A 25,710-nucleotide genomic window follows, 5' to 3' on the forward strand; every position below is an offset into this window, starting at 1 on the left:
TTGTTTGCTTTCAGTCACCTAAAAACCAGTTAGCTGTCTCTCAGGGAGGTTTCCTGCAGATGAAATCACCTCCCAGACTCACAAGTTTAAAAGCAGCACAAATTATTTTTTCACTGCCTCCCTTCTTCAGTAATGACAAATAGATTTGCACACATTAGCTACAGAATAATGAACAAAGGAAAGAGTTTAACCTACCATTTTGCTTTTTCCTTTAGTTTTGGTGGCTGAAAATTGCTTTTTGACATTAAAAACAAAGCCCTAAAGGTAAAGGAAGAATGATGTTATGACTGGAATGAAAATAATTGCTGTATATCAAAACACTTTAATACTTTAGCAGAGAATCAGAGAATCAACCAGGTTGGAAGAGACCTCCAAGATCAGCCAGCCCAACCTAGCACCCAGCCCTAGCCAGTCAACCAGACCATGGCACTAAGTCCCCCATACAGGCTTGGCTGTCACACCTCCAGGGATGGCAACTCCACCACCTCCCTGGGCAGCCCATTCCAATGCCAATCACTCTCTCTGACAACAACTTCCTCCCAACATCCAGACCAGACCTCCCCTGGCACAGCTTGAGACTGTGTCCCCTCGACCTGTTGCTAAGGTTGCCTGGCAGAAGAGACCAACCCCACCTGGCTACAGCCTCCCTTCAGGGAGTTGTAGACAGCAATGAGGTCTGCCCTGAGCCTCCTCCTCTCCAGGCTGCACACTCACAGCTCCCTCAGCCTCTCCTCACAGGGCTGTGCTCCAGGCCTCTCCCCAGCCTTGCTGCCCTCCTATAGACACATTCCAGTACCTCAACATCTCTCTTGAATTGAGGAGCCCAGAACTGGACACAGCACTCAAGGTTTGGCCTGACCAGTGCTGAGTACAGGGGAAGAATAACCTCCCTTGTCCTACTGGCCACACTGCTCCTGATCCAAGCCAGGATGCCATGTGCTCTCTTGGCCATCTGGGCACACTGTGGGCTTATGTTCAGCTACTCTCTACCAGCACCCCCAGGTCCCTCTCTGCCTGGCTGCTCTGCAGCCACTCTGGCATAGCTGGATTCTAGCCTACACTGTATTAGATGACTGACAGAGTAAAGCTCTTGATTTTCTTATCTTTAAGTAAAATCTTTTTATCTCCATACATAATCCTGTTAAAACATAAGGTTACAGATTCTCTAGTGGTTTACTACACTTGCTTTTAATCACCTTGTTGATGACACTACAAGGTGGAGGTGTTAAAAAGTGGTGGTGTTAAATTCAGAATCGGAATTATCACTTAAATTAAGTCTGAGGCTTCAGATTCATCTTAAAATCAGCCACAGCTCACACACGAAAAAGTAGATGATTGATGAAGGAATCTTAGGGTGAGTTTCTGAGCTATGGAGAAGCTTAAAGTGTATCGACTGGGCCTGAAGTGGGTCCCCCAGCTACCAGACCTCATGGGATGAAGATCAAACATGGGTGGCTGAAGCTCTGCCAGCTCGATCGCGGTTATGCCAACGGCCCAGATATCGCAGAGCTGGTTGTATCCGCCGTTCTTCTCCACTGCTGCAACCTCTGGGGCCATCCTTTCAAAGCAAAAAGCATCGTTTAGTGAGAGCACCACATGCTTCTGAGCAGTGTCCACACACAAGAGGCACAGAGCATGTCACATAGATCCATGGAACGGGTTGGGTTGGAAGGGACCTTCAGGATCATTTAGTTCCAAACCCCCTGTGGTTGGCAGGGACACCTCTCACTAGCCCAGGCTGCTTGAGGCCTCATCCAACCTAGCCTTGAATATCTCCAGGGAAGAGGCATCCACAGTCTCCCTGGGAAACCTGTTTTAGTGTCTCATCACCCTTGCTGTAAAGAATTTCTTCCTAATATCCAGTCTAAATCTCTCCTCTTCCAGCTTCAATCCATTCCCCCTCATTTTATCCCATCAAGCCCTTGTAAAAAAGCCCTTCCTCACCTCTCCTGCAGCCCTCGATGGCTGTTCTAAGGTCTCCCTGGAGCCTTCTCTTCTCTAGTCTGAACAGCCCCAACTCTTTCAGCCTGTTCCCATAGGAGAGGTGCTTCAGCCCTCTGATCATCTTCATGGCCTCTGAACCTGACTCAACAGTTCCATGTCTTTCTTGTGCTGGGGGCCACAGAGCTGGACTCAGTACTCCAGGTGGGACTCTCACAAAAGCAGAAGAGGAGAAGCACTTCCCTTGTCCTGCTGGTCACACTTCTTTTGATGCAGCCCAGGACAAGGCATATCCCTAGAGCAGAACCTCTCCTAAAAAGCCTAGCTGAGGGAAAAGCCTCATGTCCCACTCACCCAGCATCAGGGCAGTAGAGTACACAGCTCATGGGCTGCATGGCAGTGCTAAGACTAGAACTGATCTCATGATTCCTGGTGAAGTGCTTTGATGACTAGATGATCTTCCTGCCCTCAATCCTCCTTCTCCACTAGGATAAAGAGGGCAGCAAACAATTGGAAGCCATTGTCTGGATTAAGCTGTAAATACACACTCAGTCTATACCAAGAACACTGCCCAAGGCATCTCAGCTGCATCACAGTGATACCAGAAATCAATGGCAGAGAGATTTGCATATCTAATCCAGCTCAAGGTTCACAATTACATATTTGCATATTAAATGTTGTCTTGCACTGACATTAATCAGCAGAGGTGATGAAAAGACAACTGAAAATCTGTTTTTCCTCACTATTTTTTTCTGCAGAGGGACTGAAAAGATGCTTGGCTTATTCCCTAAAGAGGTAAGAAATTACTGCTCAGTTAAATAAGCTTTAGCTGTCCAAAAGGGGAGAATGTTCTGCATCCATAAGTTTGGGAGAAACAGCAATCCCATCTGAGATATCAAGTACTTGGTGTTACAGCAACAGACCAGCTACAATTTGTGCTTCCCAGATAACTGTTGGGCATTTGCTATGAGAAATAAGAAGGAATTTATGATCATAGAATGGTGTGGGAAGGAATCTTAAAGATCCTAGTTCCAGCCCCTCTGCCATGAGAAACCCAATCTAGTGGAAGGTGCCCCTGCTCAAGGCCCCATGCACCCTGCCCCTGAACATTTTCAGGCTTGGAGCCTCCACAACTTCTCAAGGCAACCTGTTCCAGTGCCTCACCACCCTGATGGGAAAGAATTTCTTCCTAACATCTCATCTCAGTCCAGCTTCTTCCAGTTTGAAGTCATTATGCCTCATCCTACCACTCCATGATTTGTAAAACATCCCTCTCCAGCTCTCCTGCAGCCCCACTTTGAACACTGGAAGCTGCTCTAAGGTCTCCCCAGAGCCTTCTCTTCTCCAGGCTACACATCCCCAACTTTCTCAGTCTGTCACCATAGAGGAATTGGTTTTTCCAATTATTCAACTGCTCCATAAATTTAAGAACATGGTGAAAACTTCAGCATGTGCACTTTACAACTCTTGGCACAAACACAAACTCAGCTCTGCAAAAACCACAGCAATCAAAGTAGTTTATTACCAGTAAGGAGTACCAATAAATGATTTCCTCTTCGCAATGGTGGCTGTGATTTTTGCTGCTACACCAAAGTCAGCTGGAAAAGAAAATGATCACAAATGAAAAAAATCACATTTTGAGACCTTAATTCCAATCCAGGGGATAACACATTTAGAAAGAATAATAACTTCTCTTATCCAAATTAAAAAACATCATTAAGTTCTACAAGATGAGCTACTGTATTCACTGACTTGAAATCACAGCATACTGGGGGTTAGAAGAGACCTATGGAGATCATCTAGTCATAGAATCAACCAGGTTGGAAGAGACTTCCAAGATCATCCAGTCCAACCTAGCACCCAGCCCTAGCCAATCAACTAGATCATGGCACTAAGTGCCTCATACAGGCTTTGCTTCAACACCTCCAGGGATGGCAACTTCACCACCTCCCTGGGCAGCCCATTCCAATGCCAATCACTCTCTCCTCTCACCTCACAGGGAGAGGCCTGACCTCACCAGCTTTGTCACCCTCCTCTGGACATCTTCCAGCACCTCAACATCTCTCTCGAATTGAGGAGCCCAGAACTGGACACAGCACTCAAGGTGTGGCCTGAGCAGTGCTGAGCACAGGGGCAGAAGAACCTCTCTTGTTCCGTTGGCCACACTGCTCCTGAGCCAGGCCAGGATGCCATTGGCTCTCCTGCCCACTTGGGCACACTGCTGCCTCATCTTCAGCTACTATCTACCAGCACCCCCAAGTACCTCTCTGCCTGGCTGCTCTCCAGCCACTCTGTCCCCTCTGCCTGTAGTGCTGCTTGGGGTTGTTGTGGCCAAAATGTAGAACTCTGCACTTGGCCTTGTTAAATCTCATCCCATTGGCTTCTGGCCACCCATCCAGCCTGGCAAGGTCCCTCTGCAGGGCTCTCCTTCTGTCCAACAGATCCACAGCTGCTCCTAGATTGATGTCATCTGCACACTTACTGATGCCGGATTCAATTCCCTGCTCCAGATCATCAATACCATTGAATACATAAATAGTGCAACCCCACTGCTAAAGCAGGAGCACCCACAGCTGCTTGCCTGGGATCACAACGTCCAGGAGGGTTTGGAATCTCTCCAGAGAAGGAGACTTCCACAACCCTTCTGTGCAGCCTGCTCCCAGGCTCCAGCACCTTCACACCAAAGAAGTTTCTCCTCATCTTTAGAAGGAACCTCCTGGGTTCCACTTTGTGCCCACTGCCCCTTGTCCTGTAGCTGAGCACCACTGAAGAGTCTGGCCCTATCCTCTTGCCCTCACCGTTTAGCTACTGCTAAGCACTACTGAAATTAAAAGCTTTTTACCTCCTTCCAGATCACTCATGACCCTGTACCTCTCCAGGCTATTTTTTCCATCTCACAATAGAACAACCAAGCAACCTCCCAGAATACAGTGGAGATTCCATTTAATATTGAAGAGGAAAAGCAGCATCATGCTTTGGAAGCTGCACTATTTCTGTGTTACTTAGGAAGGAGCTGCAGGGGGCCATCTGTTCTCTGTTCTGGAGTCTCCAGCTAGGGGACAATTAATTCCTTGCTCTCAGAGTTGCAGATAATCAGGTGGTCTTAGTGAGCCAAAAAAAATTAAACTGCAATGCTTTTTATTTTTATTGCATCTGTAGCACGAGCAAAGCTAAGTAGCTCAGCAGGCAGATGGAAGGTACCAACTCGTGACCCACAGCTAATGCAGTTAGTGGGATCTCCTATCAGTCTCAGGGTTTCACACTTGAGTTCTTTCTTTTCTTTCCCCCCCCTTCCTCTTCAAAAAGCTGCACTTCCCTAGCACAGTACTCCTGGCTCACCACAGAGAAGAAAAAGTGTTGAACCACAGAGTTTTCCTGAAGAGCAGCCATGCAGCTAATGCACAACCGTCTTGATTCCAACAGCAGACAGTCAGCTGATGAGCATCCCATTCCTTCTCCTGGGATGTCTGCCAGGACCAGGGCACAGAATTTCAGAGAATTATCATGGAATCGAGGAGGCTGCAAGAGACCTCCAAGCTCAGGCAGCCCAACCTAGCACCCAGCCCTAGACAATCCACTAGACCATGGCACCAAGTGCCTCATCCAGGCTTTGCTTGAACACCTCCAGAGATAGTGACTCCACCACCTCCCTGGGCAGCCCATTCCAATGCCAATCACTCTCTCTGACAACAACTTCCTCCTAACATCCAGCCTAGACCTGCCCTGGCACAACTTGAGACTCTGTCTCACTTGTTACGTTGCTGGTTGCCTGGCAGAAGAGACCAACCCCACCTGGCTACAGCCTCTCTTCAGGGAGTTGTAGACAGCAATGAGGTCTGCCCTGAGCCTTCTCTTCTGCAGGCTGCACACCCCCAGCTCCCTCAGCCTCTCCTCACAGGGCTGTGCTCCAGGCCCCTCAACAGCTTTGTTGTCCTTCTCTGCACACATTCCAACATCTCAACACCTCTCCTGAATTGAGTAGCCCAGAACTGGACACAGCACTCAAGGGGTGGCCTGACCAGTGCCGAGCACAGGGGCAGAATAACCTCCCTTGTCCTGCTGGCCACACTGCTCCTGAGCCAGGCCACAATGCCATTGGCTCTCCTGCCCACCTGGGCACACTGCTGCCTCATCTTCAGCTACTATCTACCAGCACCCCCAGCTCCCTTTCTTCCTGGCTGCTCTCCAGCCACTCTGTCCCCAGCCAAGTAGTGCTGCTTGGGGGTGTTGTTGTGGCCAAAGTGCACTTGGCCTTATTATATCTCATCCCATTGGCCTCTGTCCACCCATCCAGCCTGGCAAGGTCCCTCTGCAGGGCTCTTCTACCCTCCAACAGATCCACACCTGCTCCTAGCTTGGTGTCATCAGCAAACTTACTGATGCTGGACTCAAACCCCTGCTCCAGATCATCAGCGAAGATATTGAACAGGACTGTGCCCAGCACTGATCCCTGGGGCACACCACCAGTGCCAGATGCCAGCTGGATGTGGCACCATTCACCACCACTCTCTGGGCCCAACCCTCCAGCCAGTACTTGACTCATATCAGAGTGAATCTGTCCAAGCCACGAGCTGCCATCTGTGCCAGGAGCTTGTTGTAGCAGATGGTGTCAAAAGCCTTGCTCAAGTCCAGGCAGACTACATCCACAGCCTGCCCCACATTCCCCAGGCAGGGAACCTGATCATAATAGGAGATCAGGTTGGTGAGACAGGACCTGCCCTCCCTAAACACACACTAGCTGGGCCTGATCCTTTGGCCATCCTGTAGGTGTTGTCTTTCACAGAGGATCCTTGGAGGCTGTGAGGCAGAACTGCCATCTTAGCTAGGAATAAATCCAGACAACCTGGGTTTAACACCCAGGTGACCCCAACCTGGCAAACTCCAGGATAACCTGGGAGTCTTTGAGGATTGATGGTTGAAAACAATACATTATCTATAACTCAAAGAGAACCAACATTTTACAACTCCCATGCTCTCAATGTACTCAAGCCCATGGATATATACTTTCTATCAACAACTACTGCCCCAAAATAAGAACAAGAATGAAGCATCATAAAAGGCTGGAAAAGACCAAAGGTCCAACCATAAACCCAGTACTATGAGGTCCCTCTGTGCCATATCTACAAGTTTTTTGAACACTTCCAAGGATGAGCACTCTAGCACTGCTCTGGGCAGCCTGTTCTAAGCATTGTCAATCCTTTTGGGGAGGAAAATTTCCTGATGTCTAGCCTGGTGCAATTTCAGGTCATCTCCTCACTTTCTATCACCTGTTACTATGGAGAAGAGATCCACCCCCACCTGGCTCCAAACTCCTTCCAGGGAGTTGTGGGCAGTCAGACAGTCACCCCTTTGCCTCCTTTTCAACAGGCTGGACAACATCAGTTCCCTCAGCTGCTCCTCACAAGACCTGTGCTTTAGACCCTTCACAACCCCACAGTGCAATACCAAAAGGCTCAAGCCACTGAGAAGGGTCCCTATTGAAACTGACTCCAACAGCACAGACAATCTGCTGTATTATGCTTTATTCTTTGCAGCAAGCTCAATCTTTGCTGTGCATTTGCTGTTCAGCCCAAAACAGAGCCTTCCAGAAAATGACTGCTCTTGCTGGAGGGCATGGTCTCTACATTCTGGTCATTTTTATCTCTTAATGGAATCACAGGATCACAGGATATTAGGGGTTGGAAGGGACACAAGGAGATTGAGTCCAATGCCTCTGCCAGAGCAGGACCATACAATCTAACACAGCTCACAGAGGAACACATCCAGACAGGCCTCAAAAGTCTCCAGAGAAGAAGACTCCACAACCTCTCTGGGCAGCCTGTGCCAGTGCTGTGGGACCTTTACAGGAAAGAAGTTCCTCCTTGTGTTGAGCTGGAACCTCCTGTGCTGCAGCTTCCATCCATTGCTCCTTGTCCTATCCCAGGGAGCAGCGAGCAGAGCCTGTCCCCTCTCCTGATCCCCAGCCCTCAGATGTTTATAAACATTGATTAAATCCCCTCTCTGTCTTCTCTTCTCCAGACTAAGCAGCCCCAGGTCCCTCAGCCTCTCTTCATCAGGCAGTGCTCCAGTCCCCTCATCATTCTCGTAGCCCTTTGCTGGACCCTCTCCAGCAGATCCCTGTCCCTCTGTGCTAGTTTGAACCTAACTAGAATGTTTTGGTGAGAAGAACTAGATCACAGGCTGTGAAAGGAAAACAATGGTGATGTCTACCTCACTCACAGGCTCGCTGAGATGTATAAAAACAAAAAATCCAAACATAGATAAAGGAGTCTCTACTTCTGCTGCTGGGGAGCTCTGAGCTGCATCTCTCTAACCTCACCCTCTGTCTTTCTTTCCTAATCCACTTTGCTTCCTAACCCCCTGGCCGAACCTCCATTCTTCCTTGGGACTGGGGTAAGGTTGAGAGGGGTAGGGGGAAGGTGAAGGGGCAGTTAGGAGCCCCTCCTGGGGATTCAGGTTTCTGAGAGGACTGTTGTGTTTCTGTATTACCTTTTACCTTGTCTATTTCTGTCTATAACTGTATGTACAGTAAATATCTGTTTGTATATTGAGCTAGCTGTAAATATAAGCTTCATTCAATTTCCAGAGCCGGCTGAGTCTAGTCTGAGTGATTTCCAAAGTGTGGGGGGGCAGGGAACACCCAAACCATCGCACCCTCTTTAATTGGGGAGCCCAAAACTGAACTTAGTACTCAATGATAAAAGCAAAAGGCAACCTGCTAAATCCAAGCATCCCAGCTAGCACAGTAGCTTTTCATTGATCAAATGGAAACATTTCCATCTGCCTTCAGGCTTCTCAAATTCAATCAACTTACCTAATTTGACATCTCCATGGTCTGTCAGCAGAATATTTGCACCCTAAAACATAATAAATTGAAAGTTCAAAATCTTTATCAGGAGTATTTTTTTCTGCACTAGAAAGTGGATGCTGAGTTTCTCAGAGTTTCAAGTTACCTTGATATCTCTATGCATTTTGCCCTTCATATGCAAATAAGCCAAACCCTGGAAAGCAAAAGATAGAAGAGGTCATTTTCCCAGTTGTGAACACACTACAAAGTCAGTCCTGTTTTACAGCACTCACATTACACAGTGGATTTGATTTGAAGGTGAAGACATTTGAGATTTGCAGATAAGAAGTAGCATACAATCAACCAGGTTGGAAGAGACCTCCAAGATCATCCAGTCCAACCTAGCACCCAGCCCTAGCCAGACAACTAGACCCTGGCACCAAGTGCCTCATCCAGGCTTTACCTGAACAGTTCCAGGGACAGTGACTTCACCACCTCCCTGGGCAGCCCATTCCAATGGCAAATAACTCTTTCTGTGAAGAACTTCCTCCTAACATTTGGCCTAGACCTCCCCTGGCACAGCTTGAGACTGTGGCCTCTTGCTCTGTTGCTGGCTGCCTGGGAGAAGAGACCAATCCCACCTGGCTACAGCCTCCTTTAAGGTAGTTGCAGACAGCAATGAGGTCTGCCCTGAGCCTCCTCTTCTCCAAGCTGCACACCCCCAGCTCGCTCAGCCTCTCCTCACAGGGTTTGTGTTCCAGGCTCCTCACCAGCTTTGTTGTCCTTCTCTGCACACATTCCAGTACCTCAACATCTCTCTTGAATTGAGGAGCCCAGAACTGGACACAGCACTCAAGGTGTGGCCTGAGCAGTGCTGAGTACAGGGGAAGAATAATCTCCCTCATCCTGTTAGCCACAGTAGCCACACTCTTCTCTAGTTTGAAGCCATTGCCCCCTGTCCTCTCACTACAGGCCTTTGTAAACAGTCTCTCTCCATCCTTCCAGTAGGCCCCTTTTAGGTAGGGACCTTAAGGATCATCTAGTTCCAAGTCCCCCATCTTTGGGAGGGACACCTCCCAGTAGTCTGATTTTCCTCTTGATTTCAGCCATACCTTCAATGCCATCAATCCATGAGGCTCCTCTGATCGTCATCAGCTACAAAAATCAGTATCATGGAATCACAGCATGGTTTAGGTTGGAAGGGATCTCAAAGCTCGTTCCAGCACCTCAATATCTCTCTTGAATTGAGGAGCCCAGAACTGGACACAGCACTCAAGGTGTGGCCTGAGCAGTGCTGAGTACAGGGGCAGAATAACCTCCCTCATCCTGCTGGCCACACTGCTCCTGAGCCAGGCTGGATTCTGTTCCTCATCTTTTCCAGCTCTGGTCAGTACATGTGCAGACTCAGTCACACCAGTCAGGGTGTGACATTTTACATACATCACAGAATTGTTTGGGTTGGATAAGACCTCTTAGTTCACCAAGTCCAACTATCCATCGACCTAACGCCACCATGGCCATTAAACCACGCACACAAGCTTCTTGAACACTTCCATGGTGCTCCAGCATTTCTCTGTGTAGCTTGTTCCAATGTCTGACCACTCTGTCAGCAAAGAAATTTTTCCTAATCTCCAACCTAAACCTCCCTTGGAACAATTTCAGGCCATTTCCTCTTGTTCTATCACCTGATACTAGGCAAAAGAAACCAACCCCCACCTCACTCCAACCTCTTTTCAGGTATTTGTAGGGAGCCAGAAGGTCTCCCCTCAGTCTCCTTCTCACTGGACTGAACAACCCCAGTTACCTCAACTGCTCCTCACCAGATTTGTTATCCAGATTCTTCACCAGCTTCATTGCCCTTCTCTGGACACACTCCAACACCAAAATATCCTTCTTGGAGTAAGGGACCCAAAACTGAATAGAGGATTCAAGATGTGGCCTCACCAGTGCAGAGTACAGGGGCACAATCCCTGCCCTGGTCCTGCTGGCCACACTTAATTTCTGATTCAGGCCAGGATGCTGTTTTTCTGTGTGTGTATTTCAAAACAAACCTCAAGGTACATCAACTTCTCCCTTTATTAAAATTAAAACTGTATTTCTGAAACCCTGAAGGTCCAACAAGCAAATGTTTAGCCTTCAAGCTGCCCTTCCAGCACTAAGAGTTCCAGCAGTGAAAGGAGCTGAGGAACAGAACTGCCAAACAAATTAGTTCACAGCTCTACACCCCTGCCTCTAGCAGTGAACAGTTCAGCCATGGCTTCAGGGAAAGGTGTGCATCCCTCTGACTCTCACAGGCACATGGAATGGGGAAGAAAAATTTCCTTTCAAAAAACAAGCTGCCTACATCATCTTAGAATCACAGAATGGCAGTTCACAGGCTCGCAGGATGTTAGGGGTTGGAAAGGACCCAAGGAGATCACTGAGTCCAACACCCCTGCCAGAGCAGGACAATGCTATCTAACACAGATCACAGAGGAACACATCCAGACAGGCCTTGAAAGGCTCCAGAGAAGGAGGCTCCACAACCTCTCTGAGAAGCCTATTCCAGTGCACTCTGACCCTCACAGTAAAGAAGTTCCCCTTGTGCTGAGGCAGAACCTCTTTTGCTCCTTGTCCTGTCCCAGGGAGCAGTGAGCAGAGCCTGTCCCCCCCCTCCTGGCCAGCCCTCAGATATTTATAAACATTTATCAAATCCTCTCTAAGTCTTCTCCTCTCCAGACTAAGAGGTCCCAAGTCTCTCAGCCTCTCCTCATAAGCCATGCCCTCCAGTCCTCTCATCATCCTTGTAGCCCTCCACTGGACTCTCTCCAGCAGATCCCTGTCCTTCTGAAACTGGGGAGTCCAAAAGTTGGAAGGGACCTCCAGAGATCAAGACCTAGGGCAGGTCACACAGGAACACATTCAGATGGGCCTTGAAAGCCTCTAGAAAAAGAGACTCCACAACCTCTCTAGGCAGTCTGCTCCAGGGCTCCAGCACCCTTACAGCAAAGAAGTTTTTCCTCATGTTGAGGTAGAACTTTCTGTGTTCCAGATTGTATCTATTGTCCCTTGTCCTATCAGAAGACACCACTGAAAAGAGACTGGCCCCTTCTTCTTGAGACCCATCCTTCAGATATTTATAGACATGAATAAGATCCCCTGTCAATCTTCTTTTCCCCAGGTTAAACAGCCCCAGGTATCTCAGCCTTTCCTCAAAGGGAAGATGATCTGGTCCCTTCATCATCCTCATAGCTTCTTTTGGACACTCTCTTATATTTCCCTCTCCTTCTTGAACTGGGCGGCCCAGAATTGGACACAATACTCCAGAGGTGGTCTCAGCAGAACACATGTGCTAGTTTGAAGCAAGCTAGAATGTTTTGGTGAAAGAACTAGATAACAGGCAGTGGAATGAAAAACAATTGATGTCAACTTCTCTCACAGTCTCGCTGAGAGCTCTGGGAAGAAGAAAACTTTCTCCATTTTGTCTTCCCTTTTGCCTTTGCCTTCAGACCTGGTCACATCTCATTAACCTTGCTCCTACTAACCTTGCTCCCTAACCTCTTGGCTGCACCTCTATTCTTCCTGAGAACTGAGGTAAGGTCGAGAGGGGCCGGGGGAGGTGTTAGGGTGGTTTGAAAGCCCCTCCTGGGGACTCAGGTTTCTGGGAGGGGAGTTGTGCTTTTGTATTGGTTATCCTTTGTATATTTCTGTATATAATTGTATATAACTGTATATATTGTAAATAGCTGCTTGTAAATTCTGCTAGCTGTAAATAAATTGCTTCATCTATATTCCCAGAGGCCGTCTGAGTTAGCTGGGACAAATACAAAGTGCGGGGGGGCGGGTAAGAGCCCAAACCATCACAACACAGTAGAGGGGGAGAAGAACCTTCCTTGACCTGCTGGACACACTTTTTTTGATGCACCCCAGGGGATCATTGGCATTCCTGACCACAGGGGCACACTGCTGTCCAATGGATAACTTCTTGACCACCAAGACTATGAGGTCCTTCTCTAGGACGCTGCTTTCCAGCAGGTCAAGCCCTAGTCTGTACTGGTGCAGGGTGCTGTTTCTCCCCAGCTGCAGGACTACACTTATTCTTGTTGAATCTTGCCTTGCATTCCTGCAGTTTTAAGCAATCACAACATAAAACAGAATTTTAGTCATCTGCCAGTGGTACTTTTGCCCTACTAATGATAAGGATTTACTGCCAGAGATCAAGCAGACAGATCAAAACATGTCTTTTTTGGTTACTGAACTATGTACTCTCACTCTCTAGGTGTTAGCTGTTTCCTGCAACAAGAGTCAAAGTGGTATCCTAAACCAACTGCTGCAACGAATCACTGTGTAAGAAAAATGGGTGAAAACAACCCAGACAACACTGTGGTCACAAACTGCAATGACCTCTCCTGCCCACTCTCCCTGAAACCAACAGGCTCACCAAAAACCAGGATCAGGACTGAGTTTCAGCATTTTGGTCCTGCAGTGGGATCCAGAGAGATGTCTGCTCCTGTGTAAATCCCTTTGTAAATCACAGCACAGAAGCAGCATTGCTCTGCCAACGATTTGAAGCAAATATTTGTGCTGCTTTATTGGAGTTTCTTGCTGATTTTTCTTTACAATATCATCTTCTCCATCTACTTCTTGTAGATGCAGCAAATACTTTATGGTACAGCCACAGAAAAACAGTACCTGTAAAGTTTCTCTGCACACGTATGCAATCTGTAACTCTGACAGAGGTCCTGTTACTGAAAACAGAGAGAAAAAGTGGGTAAGTACAGTTGAACAACACATCAGAGAATTACAAAGTGGTTTAGGTTGGAGAGGACCTTAAAAATCACCTCCTTCCAACCCCTCTGCCATGAGCAGGGACACTCTAGAGCAGGTTGCTTCGGGCCCCATTCAGCCTCCCTTTGAACACTTTCAGGCTCACAGCCTACACAGTATCTCTTGGCAACCCATTCCAGTGCCTCACCACCCTCATGGGGAAGAGTTTTTTCTTAATATCAGCCCCTTCCAAATACTGGAAGACTGCTGTAAGGTCATCCCAACATCTTCTCTTCTTCAGGTAGAAAACCCCAAGTCTCTCAACATAGCTTCACAGCAGAGGGCTTCTAGCCCTCTGATTATCTTCATGACCCTCTTCTGGACTAGCTCCAACAGGTAGAATAGAATCATAGAATCAGTCAGGGTTGGAAGGGACCACAAGGAGCACCTAGTTCCAACCCCTCTACCATGGGCAGGGACACCCTACCCTAGAGCAGGCTGGCCATAGCCTCAGCCAGCCTGGCCTTAAACACCTCCAGGGATGAGGCCTCGAGCACCTCCCTGGGCAACCCACCCCAGGCTCTCACCACTCTCATGCTCAACAACTTCCTCCTCATGTCCACTCTGAACCTACTCATCTCCAGCTTCGCTCCATGGCTCTCCTGTTCTGAGGACTCTGATCTGCTACTGATCTAGGGTAGGGTGTCCCTGCCCATGGCAGGGGGGGTTGTCACTAGATGATCCTTGTGGTCCCTTCCAGCCCTGACTGATTCTATGATTCTATGACTCCAAACCTGGCCCCAGCACTGCAGGTGAAATCTCAGCAGAGCAGAGGGGCAAAATCCCCTCCCTCTACCTGCTGCCCACACTGCTGGGGATCAGCCCAGCAGAAGTGGCATCAGTAATGGTGTGAAGCAACCAAGAAGTGATAGCTCCATGCTAGATTTAAGACTGATTTTACATGAACTGCCTTTTACATTGAGCCAAAAAAAAGAAGGGTTTTGTCTCTTCTTTTATAGAAAGGCTTTCTGTGAAAAAAAATATAATGGCACAGTAACAGAAAACAATACCCACAGTGAGGGGGAAAAAAAAACCAACAACCCTGTTTTGACAGCAATCTAATTATCATTTTACAAGTGATTTGGTAGCAATGTAGTATCAGGGTGTTCTGAGAAAGGTAAAAAAATAAATGATAAAAGAGATTCCTGCTAATTCTTTTCAATGTCAGAAATGTCATGTTTTATTCTGCCACATTTTCTTAACGTTGGAATGATAATGTTTTATACTAAGGAATCATGGGGTTCAAAATTGTTTTCAATCTATTTGTACCAACTGGCTGAAAAATAAAGCAGAAAAGAGCTCTGGTATTCAAAAACCTCCACATTATCGCTCAAAAGCAAAGCAAGTTCCCAGTCTGCCTCTCCAGCAGCTCCAGTAAATTCTTTTGCAGAAGCAACAGCTCAAGATGAAACCTCAGAGGGGAATAACAACAAAGTGATAGAGTACTGGACAGAAGTGGGAATAAAGAGATATTTTTATCCTTTAAAAATCAAACGTTGATATTTCTGAGTGCAAAAGAGCTTCCTCACACCACTTCCACTCTCCATATGCAGTCAGCCTGATTTCTGGTTGGGAACTGTTTTCAAGAGGTCTTTTTTTTTCCCATCCTGCTTCTGAATATGACTTTTAAAGAGACATGGCTGAGAGAAGCCAAGAAGCAAGTGAGTTTCCAAGGTAGAGCAACTAGGGCTAGTGGAAGAGTTCTCCGATGGGATCACAGAATCATACACTTTCAGTGTCTGGAAGGGACCTTGAAAGCTTCTCCAGTTCAACCCCTCCTGCCAGAACAGAATCTCCTATACACAGGAACACATCCAGGCAGGTTTGAAATATCTCCAGAGAGGGAGACTCCACAAGCCCCATGGGCAGCCTCTTCCAGTGCTCTGTCACCCTCACAGGGAAAAAATTCCACCTCGCGTTTACATGGAACTTCCTCTGCCTCAGCTTCCACCCATTGCCCCTTGGCCTGTCCCTGGGCATCACCCAGCAGAGCCTGGCTCCAGCCTCCTGGCACTCTCCCTGCACATATTAATAACCATTGATGAGGTCACCTCTCAGTCTCCTCTTCCCTAAGCAGCACATTCCCAGCTCCCTCAGGCTCTCCTCCTGAGATGTTCCCTTCCCTTCAGCATCTTTGTGGCTCTCTGCTGGACTCTCTCAAGCAGTTCTATGTCCCTCTTGAACTGGAGGGCCCAGAACTGAACACAGTTCTCCAGATGTGGCCTCCCCAGGGCAAAGTAGAGAGGCAGGAGAACCTCTCTTGACCTACTAGCCACAGCCCTTCTAACACACAGCAGAATGGCATTGGCCCTCCTGGCCATGATAACTCTTTGTTTCTGTCTGTTAAGCACCATGAAGAGCAGTAAAGCATGCTGTGCTCTAAAATGACAAGGTATTAACCCAAAATGATGGGGCTCTTAAAATCTGTATCTAAAAAACACCAGATCATGACCTAAGAAAAAAGCACAGTGCCTGCTCAGTGCCAACTATTCTCCATTACTTAGCTTGTTGCTTATTTTTCTTTCATTGCAGAAAGCTTCCCAAAGCTGAAAATGCTAGAAGAAGGTTCACAGTACCGTGGTAAATGTCTTGGAGGGATCCCCCACCGCAGTATTCCATGCATATCCACAGCTTCTCACGGCTGCCAAAAGAAAGTTAAAACACAGGCATCAGATCATGAACTAATTGAGATTACTTGGAATCACAGAATCAGCCAGAGTTGGAAGGGACCACAAGGATCTTCTAGTTCCAACCCCCCCTGCCATGGGCAGTGACACCCTACCCTAGAGCAGGCTGCCCACAGCCTCAGCCAGCCTGGCCTGAAACACTTCCAGCCATGGGGCCTCAACCACCTCCCTGCACAACCCATTCCAGCCTCTCACCACTCTCATGCTCAACAACTTCCTCCTCACGTCCAGTCTGAATCTCATCTCCAGCTTTGCTCCATTCCCACCACTCCTGGCACTCCCTGACAGCCTCAAAAGTCCCTCCCCAGCTTTTTTGGAGGCCCTCTTCAGATCCTGGAAGGCCACAAGAAGGTCACCTGGGAACCTCCTCTTCTGCAGCCTGCACAGCCCCAACTCTTTCAGTCTGTGCTCACAGCAGAGCTGCTGCAGCACTCTGAGCATCCTCCTGGCCCTTCTCTGGACACACTCCAGCATCTCCACATCCCTCTTGTCATGGGGGCTCCAGAACTGGATGCAGTACTCCAGCTGGGGTCTCAGCAGAGCGCAGTGGAGGGGGAGAATCACCTCCCTGGCCCTGCTGGCCACACTTCTCATACTGCAGCCCAGGCTCTGCTTGGCTTTCTGGGCTGCAAGTGCACGCTGCTGACTCATGCTGAGCTTCTCATCCACCAGCACCCCCAGGTCCCTCTCCTCGGATCTGCTCTCCAGCCACTCACTGCCCAGCCTGCATCTGTGCTTGGCATTGCCTTGACCCAGCTGCAGGACCTTGCACTTGGTCTTGGTGACCCTCATGAGGTTGGCTTGTGCCCACCTCTCCAGCCTGTCCAGGTCCCTCTGGATGGATCCCTGCCCTCCAGCCTGTCTGCTGCACCACACAGCTTGATGTCAGCAGCAAACTTGCTGAGGCTGCACTCAGTGCCTCTGTCCATGGCACCCACAAAGATGTTGAACAAGACTGGTCCCAGGACTGATCCCTGAGGGACTCCACTTGTCACTGGCCTCCACTTGGACGTGGAGCCAATGACAGCCACTCTCTGGGTATGGCCATCAAGCCAATTCTTCATCCATCTTTATCCAACATATTTAATATATGTTTTCTATAGGTCTTGGCCACTCCTTATCAAAAATGCACACTGATTACATGGCTTTACATGTAACAAAAAACAACTCAATCATAATTCTCACCTATCAACACCAAAATTTGATGCCACTTTTAAGAAGTCATCAGTTCTAACGGGTGTTGCTTTAACTCTGATTTCCTAAGTGTACTAAAGAAGAAACATCTGAGGTTCATCTGCTACCAAGAAAATGAAATGAGATAGATTCATAGAATTGTTTAGCTTGGAAGGGACCTTCAAGATTATCTAGTTCCAACATCCCTCCTGTGGGCAGACATCTCCTACTAGAACAGGTTGCTCAAGGCCCCATCCAACCTGGCCTTGAACACCTCCAGGGAGGTTGTGGACCACATCTCTGATCACATTCTGTGCTCCACAGCCTCCCTGGGCAACCTGTTCCTGTGTCTCACCACCCTCACTGGAAATAATGTCTTCCTAACACCCTATCTAACACAACTGTGAGTCAAATCAAAATCACCTAATGGTCGTTAAACAACTATTCCTGGCCTCCAAAAAGGGTAAAGGACATTTAGAAATGCAGGCATATTGTCCCAGCAGAAGCTCATTTGGGCTGTACAGATGACTTTAAAAAATGCAGCCCTCCAAGATATCTAAAGCTAAAATCTCATAGAAAAAAACCTGAATGGATACTGAGCTGATATAGTCCCAGAGAGCCAATTGATAAACAGCAGAATTCCACAGAAATGGAAAATATCCCCCAGCTTTCTCTCTAACATTTAACATGTGCAGCTGATGATGCAGCCAGCTGGCAGCACCTTTGTTTCTGCTTCTCAGTGCTTTGCATCTGTTCCACCAGAATGACAAAAAATGTTCTCAGCAGCAGCTCACATTTAGTGGGTTGGTTTTTGTTTTGCTCTTACAACTCTCTGGCTAGACTTGCCCAAGCATACAAGACTACCATTAAATAAAAGGACCTAAACCCCAATTCTAGCTAAATAATGAGCTCGATTTACACTCAAAAGTGATAAATGTTTAAAACCTGCCCTGCAAGTGAGTTGCTTTGGATCTCTTTCTGTTTTCCTAGTGATAAAAATATTCCAGCCATTTGGCCAGCAAAGAAAACAAAGTGTTAGTCATTTCTTTATTATATTCTTAAAGCCAAGAGGGAACTGAAGGAATTCAACCTAAAGAAGTCCGAGAGAGGATAGCTAAGTACTAAACCAGACAGAAGCTTGTCTTAGGAAAGAAGCAGCAGAAATTCAGGTATAAAAAGTGGAGTTTACCTGAGATAGCTCCCAAAATAGGCGACTATGTTGCAGTGCTTGCATTCTTTAACCATATATATTTCTTGCTGTATCAATGAAAAGTCATCTCCTGAAAAACAGGAAGGGGCCACAGTTACCTCACACACAACACTCAAAGAGATGTCAAGGTGTGCACGTATCTCATCAAAATGAGCCACGGGCTCAGAGAATTGCTAAGCCCTTCACAAGGGTTTGCCAGCACATCAGCCTGCTCAGCAATGGCTTCTACACAAGTCAGCCTTTCTGTTTGCATTCTTTATTATATCCTTTGCAGCAGGTAGAAATATCTCTAGAGAATCAACAGAGAAAGGTTGGCCTGGTGGCCTGAACATGATCCATCAATTCAGACAGCTTGACATGCACTGAGTGCGCTCTGGAAAAGGGGCAAAGGGATGGGAGCACAGAGAGAACTCCCCAGCAGCTCCTGCAGAGAGTCACAGAATTGTTTGGGTTGGAAGAGACCTTCAAGATCATCAAGTTCAAGTGTTAATGCAGCACTGCCATGTCCAGCACTATACCATATCTGCCAGCACCACATCTACAAGGCTTTGAAATCCCACCAGGAATGGGGACTCCACTACTGCCCTGGGCAGACTGTTTCAGATCTTGACAACTATTTTGTTCAAGAAATGGTTCCTTGTGTCCAACCAAAACTTTCCATAGTGCAACTTGAGGCTCTTCCCTCTCGTCTTGTTACTTACCTCTTGGGAGAAGAGACCAACTCCCACCTGGCTCTAACTTCCCTTCAGGGAGTTGCAAAGAGTAACGAAGTCTTGTGGGAATCAGAGAAGGGAGTCAGCTAAATGTGATAAAAGATCTATCTCTGGAGCACACCCCTGTGTGCCCTTGACACAGTAAGACTGAGGTTAGAAACATAGTAAACTGGTATTCTTGCCTTGTGTAACATTGGCCAGTAGGACAAGGGAGGTTGCTGTGTCCCTGTACTCAGCACTGCTCAGGCCACACCTTGAGTGCTGTGTCCAGTTCTGGGCTCCTCAATTCAAGAGAGATGTTGAGGTACTGGAATGTGTCCAGAGAAGGAGAATAAAGCTGGGGAGGGGCCTGGAGCACAGCCCTGTGAGGAGAGGCTGAGGGAGCTGGGGGTGTGCAGCCTGCAGAAGAGGAGGCTCGGGGGTGACCTCATTGCTGTCTCCAACTCCCTGAAGGGAGGCTGTAGCCAGGTGGGGTTGGGCTCTTCTGTCAGGCAATCAACAACAAGGGGACACAGTCTCAAGTTGTGGCAGGGGAGGTCTAGGCTGGATGTTAGGAGGAAGCTGTTGCCAGAGAGAGTGATTGGCATTGGAATGGGCTGCCCAGGGAGGTGGTGGAGTTGCCATCCCTGGAGGTGCTTAAGGAAAGCCTGGATGGGGCACTTAGTGCCATGGTCTGGTTGATTGGATCGGGCTGGATGATAGCTTGGACTGGATGACCTTAGAGGTCTCTTCCAACCTGCTTGATTCTATGACTCACTCAGAAGCAACATAACTTAGAACAAAGAACTGAAAGTAGTCTGTGCCAACACCTCACTATTAGCTTGATGTTATCCACTAAGAATGTTAAAACCAATATTTTATCCAATCACTGTATTCTATAACTTGTAGAGTGTATAGCATGACCTATAAAAAGCCTGCTCTGATAGTAATAAACGGCTTCAGCTTCAGCTTTGGCTGCTGTGTTTACTTACTCTTGTGTTGCTGTTATTTTGTCTGTCACTAATTCATATGCACAGTGACAAAGTCTCCTCTCAGCCTTCCCTTTTCCACACTATTTCCTCTTACCCTGTTGTTTGTTCCTTGGGAGAAGAGACTGACTCCAACCTCCTTTCAGGGAGTTGTAGAGAGCCAGAAGGTTTTCCCTCAGCCTCCCTTTCTCCAGGCTGAACAACCCTTGGTCCCTCAGCTACTGCACACCAGCCCTGCTCTCCAGACCCTTCACCAGTTTCACTGCTCTGCTCTGCACCTGCTCTAGCACCTCAACATCCTTCTGTGAGTGAGAGGCCCAAACCTGAACCCAGTATTCAAAGTGTGGCCTCACCAGTGCCAAGCACAAGGTGACAATCACTTCCCTAACAGCACCAGCAGACCATCCATCTTTACCAGGACACATCGCTCACATCACAAGGACCTTGGGAACAGAAGGAACCACTGAGGCAAACTAATTCCAGAGTCCTCTCCCTGAAACCAGAAGAGATCACGTACCAAAGGTTCATTATTAAAAGCATTCCACTTCAGACTGACTCTGGTGGAGCATATGGCCTGTACGCCCACGTGGCCACTGATGACTCAGAAGAGAAGCCCTGAGCCTCCAGCACAGCCTGCCTTGTCATGAGTGCAGCCACAGAAGCACATTTCTAAACCCTAGATATACTTGGTTAAAAAAAAAAATTAACAAAAATCTTTTCAAATCAGCCTTTAAGGCCATCTGGGCAGCCTGATCTACTTGGAGGTGTCCCTGCTCACTGCAAAGGGATTTTGGCCTTTCAGGGTCCCTTCTGACTGCGGCCATTGGGATGAGATTGAACAAGGCCAAGTGCAGGGATCTACACTTCGGCCACAACAACTCCAAGCAGCATGACAAGCTGGGGACAGAGTGGCTGAGAGCAGCCAGGCAGAGAGGTACCTGGGGGTGCTGGTAGAGAGTAGCTGAAGATGAGGCAGCAGTGTGCCCAGGTGGGCAGGAGAGCCAATGGCATCCTGGCCTGCATCAGGAGCAGTGTGGCCAGCAGGACAAGGGAGGTTCTTCTGTCCCTGTACTCAGCACTGCTCAGGCCACACCTTGAGTGCTGTGTCCAGTTCTGGGCTCCTCAATTCAAGAGAGATGTTGAGGTGCTGGAAGGTGTCCACAGAAGGGCAGTGAAGCTGGTGAGGGGCCTGGAACAGAAACCCTATGAGGAGAGGCTGAGGGAGCTGGGGGTGTGCAGCCTGGAGAAGAGGAGGCTCAGGGCAGAGCTCATTGCTGCCAACAAGTAAGTGAAGGGAGGCTGTAGCCAGGTGGGGTTGGTCTCTTCTGCCAGGCAACCAGCAACAGAACAAGGGGACAGAGTCTCAAATTGTGGCAGGGGAGGTCTAGTCTGGATGTTAGGAGGAAGTTGTTGTCAGAGAGAGTGATTGGCATTGGAATGGGATGCCCAGGGAGGTGGTGGAGTTGCTGGCCCTGGAGGTGTTCAAGAAAGGACTGGATGAGGCACTTAGTGCCATGGTCTGGTTGATTGTCTCAGACTGGGTGCTCGGTTGGACTGGATGATCTTGGAGGTCTCTTGCAACCAGATTCATTCTGTTCTAAACCTTTGATTACATCCTTTTAATCTTGCTGTCTCCTTTCTCCATGAATCGTTTTTTGCAAATTCTTAGGGTTGGCTGTTGTTGTTGTGGGTTTTTTTCGTGCTATCCAAGGGTATGGTTGACTGAGACAGGGCAGGGTGGTAGGTTGGACTGGCTGATCTTGGAGGTCTCTTCTAACCTGGTCAATTCTATTCTATTTTATTCTACCATCCACTCCAACCTCCCTGCCACAGACATGGATGTCTCTCAACTAGATTTTGTGTCTCTAGACTTGGTGTCAACTAAATTTTGTCTCAACCTTCACTAGATTTTTACTTTAAAAAAATAATCACAAAATCACAGAATCACAGACTGGGTTGGGCTCAAAGAGACCTCAAATATCATCTAGCTCAAACTCCACTGTCATGGGTAGGGACACTTTCCATCAGATCAGGTAGAAGGGAACATACTTCTGCATACTGGGGGTTGGAAGGGACCTTTAGAGATCATCCAGTCCAAGCCTCTGCTAAAGCAGGGGCACCCACCGCAGCTTGCCCAGGATAGCAATGTCCAGGTGGGTTTGGAGTTTTTCCAGAGAAAGAGACTCCACAACCCCTCTGGGCAGCCTGCTCCAGGGCTCCAGCAAGAAATGTACCAAAGCAAGGAAGTTTTCCCTCATGTTCAAATGGAACCTCCTGGATTCCAGTTTGTGCCCACTGCCCTTTGTCCTGTGATTGGGCACTGCTGAAAACCATCTGGCCTCATCCTCTTGCCCCCCACCCTTTAGCTCTTGCTGAGCATTTAGAAGATTTCCTCTCAGGTTGCTCTACTTCAGGCTAAACAGCTCCAGGTCCCTCAGTCTTTCCTCCTCACAGAGATGCTGCAGGCCCCTCAGCATCTTCACAGCCTCCACTGGACTCTCCCCAATTGTTCCCTACTTCTCTTGAGCTGTGGAGCCCAGAACTGAACCTGGCACTCCAGCTGGGTCCTCACTAGGGCAGACAGCAAGGGAGCAGAACCATTGGCACAAATACATCCCTGACTGATTTCAGTAAATCCTCAAGGGCTTCTTAACATTCAACTGTACAGAGAAAGCACTTCAGCAGGGCAGGAAAACATTAGGAAGAGAGTTTCAAATGCCAAGAGTCTTTCTTAAAAACACAAGTAGTATTTTTTTTAAACACTGAAAAGAAGAAAAGGCAACAGGATTCCATCATTTTAGCCCAAGTTTCACACTGTGCTGGCTTTATGGCTCACCTGCCAGCTATGGCTTTGCTTGAATTCATGCACCCTGCTGACAAATAAATTATTTTTGAGTTTGAATCCAATGGATTACTTTCTCTGACAAACTTCCTACAGGAAATTGTTGAATGTTTGCAGATAAACTAACTGGAGCACTTGAAAACAACAAAGGTTTTTCAAGAAAATAAAATCTAAGCACATTTGAAATGCAAAAATCTCTCACTTGACATTAAAGAAGACACTGGCTTTGTCCAACATTGCTAGTGTTTAAGGCCAGGCTGGATGAGGCTGTGGCCAGCCTGATGTAGAGTAGGGTGTCCCTGGCCGTGGCAGGGGGGTTGGAACTGTATGATCCTTGTGGTTCCTTCCAACCCTGACTGATTCTATGATTCTATTTCCATGGTTCAGAGTATCAAATGCCAAACCACAGAATTATTTCAGTTGGAAAATACCTTTCAGATCATCTGGTCCAACCATTATCTAGGTGTATTAAGGCTAGTGCTGCATCATATCCCTAAGAGCTACATCTCTGTGTCTTTGAAACAGCTCCAGGGATGGAGACTCAAACATCACCCAGGGAAGCCTGTTCCAAGGCTTGAAAAACTTTTTGGAAAAGAATTATGGAATCAACAGGTTGGAAGAGACCTCCAAGCTCCTCCAGACCAACCTAGCACCCAGCCCTAGACAATCAACCAGACCATGGCACTAAGTGCCTCATCCAGGCTTTGCTTCAACACCTCCAGGGACAGCAACTCCACCATCTCCATGGGCAGCCCATTCCAATGCCAATCACTCTCTCTGACAACAACTTCCTCCTAACATCCAGCCTAGACCTCCCCTGCCACAATTTGAGACTCTGTCCCCTTGTTCTGTTGCTGGCTGCCTGGCAGAAGAGACCAACCCCACCTGGCTACAGCCTCCCTTCAGGGAGCTGCAGACAGCAATGAGCTCTGCCCTGAGCCTCCTCTTTTGCAGGCTGCACACCCCCAGCTCCCTCAGCCTCTCCTCATAGGGTTTGTGTTCCAGGCCCCTCACCAGCTTTGTTGCCCTTCTCTGGACACATTCCAGTACCTCAACATCTCTCTTGAATTCAGGAGAAATTGTTCTTCATATCCAACCTAAACCTCCCATTGCCCAACTTGAGGCCATTTCCTCTTATCCTATCACTTGTTATTTGGAAGAGTAGACCAATCCCCACCTGGCTTCAAAGTCCTTTCAGGGACTTGTAGAGAGCCAGAAGGTCTCCCCTCATCCTCCTTTTCTGCAGCCTTCCTCACCAGTCCTGTTCTCCAGACCCTTCACCAGTTTTGCTGACCTTCTTCAGACAGGCTGCAGCACCTCAATGCCCTTCTCAGAGTAACTGGCCCAAAACAGAACCTAGTACCAAGTTATGGTGTCAGCAGTACCAAGAACAGAGGGACCATCAAAATAGCTACATCCTTTTCTTAAATGGACACCTTCAAATTCAAGCCCCTTTGACATTTCAGAAGCAGCACTCCAGAAGAGCCAGACACTGTCACATGTTAAAATTATAATCAAGAAGCATGACCACAGCAGCAAAAAATTGCAGGCAGCAACTGGACTTGCCCCCAGTAGCACATGGCTTGGGCTGCCTTATGTGGAGCATGAGCAACATCAGTTCTAGGAACTGTAACTAATGGGAGAAAATGAGAGGAAATCCAGAGATTTGGGCTAGCAAAAGACTGACAGCAGAAAAGATAACAAACTTCATGCACATAAAAGATAACAGGGAAGGGGGAGAAGAAGGGATAAATCCATTCTCCACATGACAGGACAATTAGCAACGGGCTTCAATTGCCTTAACCTACATTCCCTGGAGAGAGGAACTGCTTTTCCTTCTGGAGTAACATCACAGCATGGAATGTGTGAGATTTGGAGCTGTTCAGCCTAGAGAAGAGAAGGCTCCAGGGAAACCTTAGAGTGGCTTTCCATTACTTGGAGGCAGCTACAAAAAAGCTGGAGAGCTACTTTTTACAAGGGCTTGTTGGGAAAGGGCAAGAGGGAATGAAGCTGGAAGAGAGGAGGTTTAGATTGGATATTAGGAGGAAATTCTTTCTAGTGAGGGCGGTGAGACACTGGAACAGGTCGTCCAGAGAGGCTGTGGATGCCCACTCCTGGGAAGTGTTCATGGCCAGGCTGGATGAGGCCTTGAGCAACTTAGTCTAGTGGCAGGTGTCCCTGCTAATGGCAGGGAGGTTGGAATTAGGTGATCTTGAAGGTCCCTTCCAACTCACAGCATTCTATGAAGGCATAGGAAGCAGTGAAACATCCCACCAGAGTTAAAAAAAAAAAAGAGAGAAAGAAGCCATTGCAGAAATACCCATCAGGACTGATTTAGAGTGATGCTGCTGGACAGAAGAAAACAGAAGAGATGGAATCACAGAATAGTCTGGGTTGGAAGGGACTGATGAAGATCATTTAGACCAACTCCCTCAGCAGTAAGCAAAGGCATCCTCAACTAGGATCAGGTAGTCCAGACCTCTGCTGAGCCTCCCTTTGAATGTCTCCAGTGAAGGAGCCTCAATCACCATCCCAGGTAACCTGTTCCAGCGTTCCACTAGTCTCATGGTAAAGAACCTAACA

The 25,710-nt window shown here is 47.9% G+C and overlaps 1 protein-coding gene across 4 annotated transcripts in view; it reads right to left on the reverse strand.

The window, feature by feature from the left end:
• MAP4K5 (mitogen-activated protein kinase kinase kinase kinase 5) overlaps window positions 1–25,710 on the reverse strand; it is a 116,273-nt gene that overhangs the window by 42,307 nt on the left and 48,256 nt on the right. For 3 of the 4 annotated variants that reach the window (XM_064142997.1, XM_064143006.1, XM_064143014.1), the window contains exons 4-11: window positions 18,584–18,674; window positions 16,111–16,175; window positions 13,400–13,455; window positions 8,895–8,942; window positions 8,756–8,798; window positions 3,467–3,539; window positions 1,427–1,558; window positions 196–258 (exon numbers count right to left, since the gene is read on the reverse strand). In XM_064142997.1, coding sequence (XP_063999067.1) covers window positions 196–258; window positions 1,427–1,558; window positions 3,467–3,539; window positions 8,756–8,798; window positions 8,895–8,942; window positions 13,400–13,455; window positions 16,111–16,175; window positions 18,584–18,674 — 571 coding nt within the window. The remainder of the gene's footprint in view (window positions 1–195; window positions 259–1,426; window positions 1,559–3,466; window positions 3,540–8,755; window positions 8,799–8,894; window positions 8,943–13,399; window positions 13,456–16,110; window positions 16,176–18,583; window positions 18,675–25,710) is intronic. The other variant, XM_064143023.1, reaches the window with a different exon arrangement.

Source organism: Pogoniulus pusillus, chromosome 1 (genome assembly GCF_015220805.1).
Source record: "Pogoniulus pusillus isolate bPogPus1 chromosome 1, bPogPus1.pri, whole genome shotgun sequence".
Classification (NCBI taxonomy): Eukaryota; Metazoa; Chordata; class Aves; order Piciformes; family Lybiidae; genus Pogoniulus; species Pogoniulus pusillus.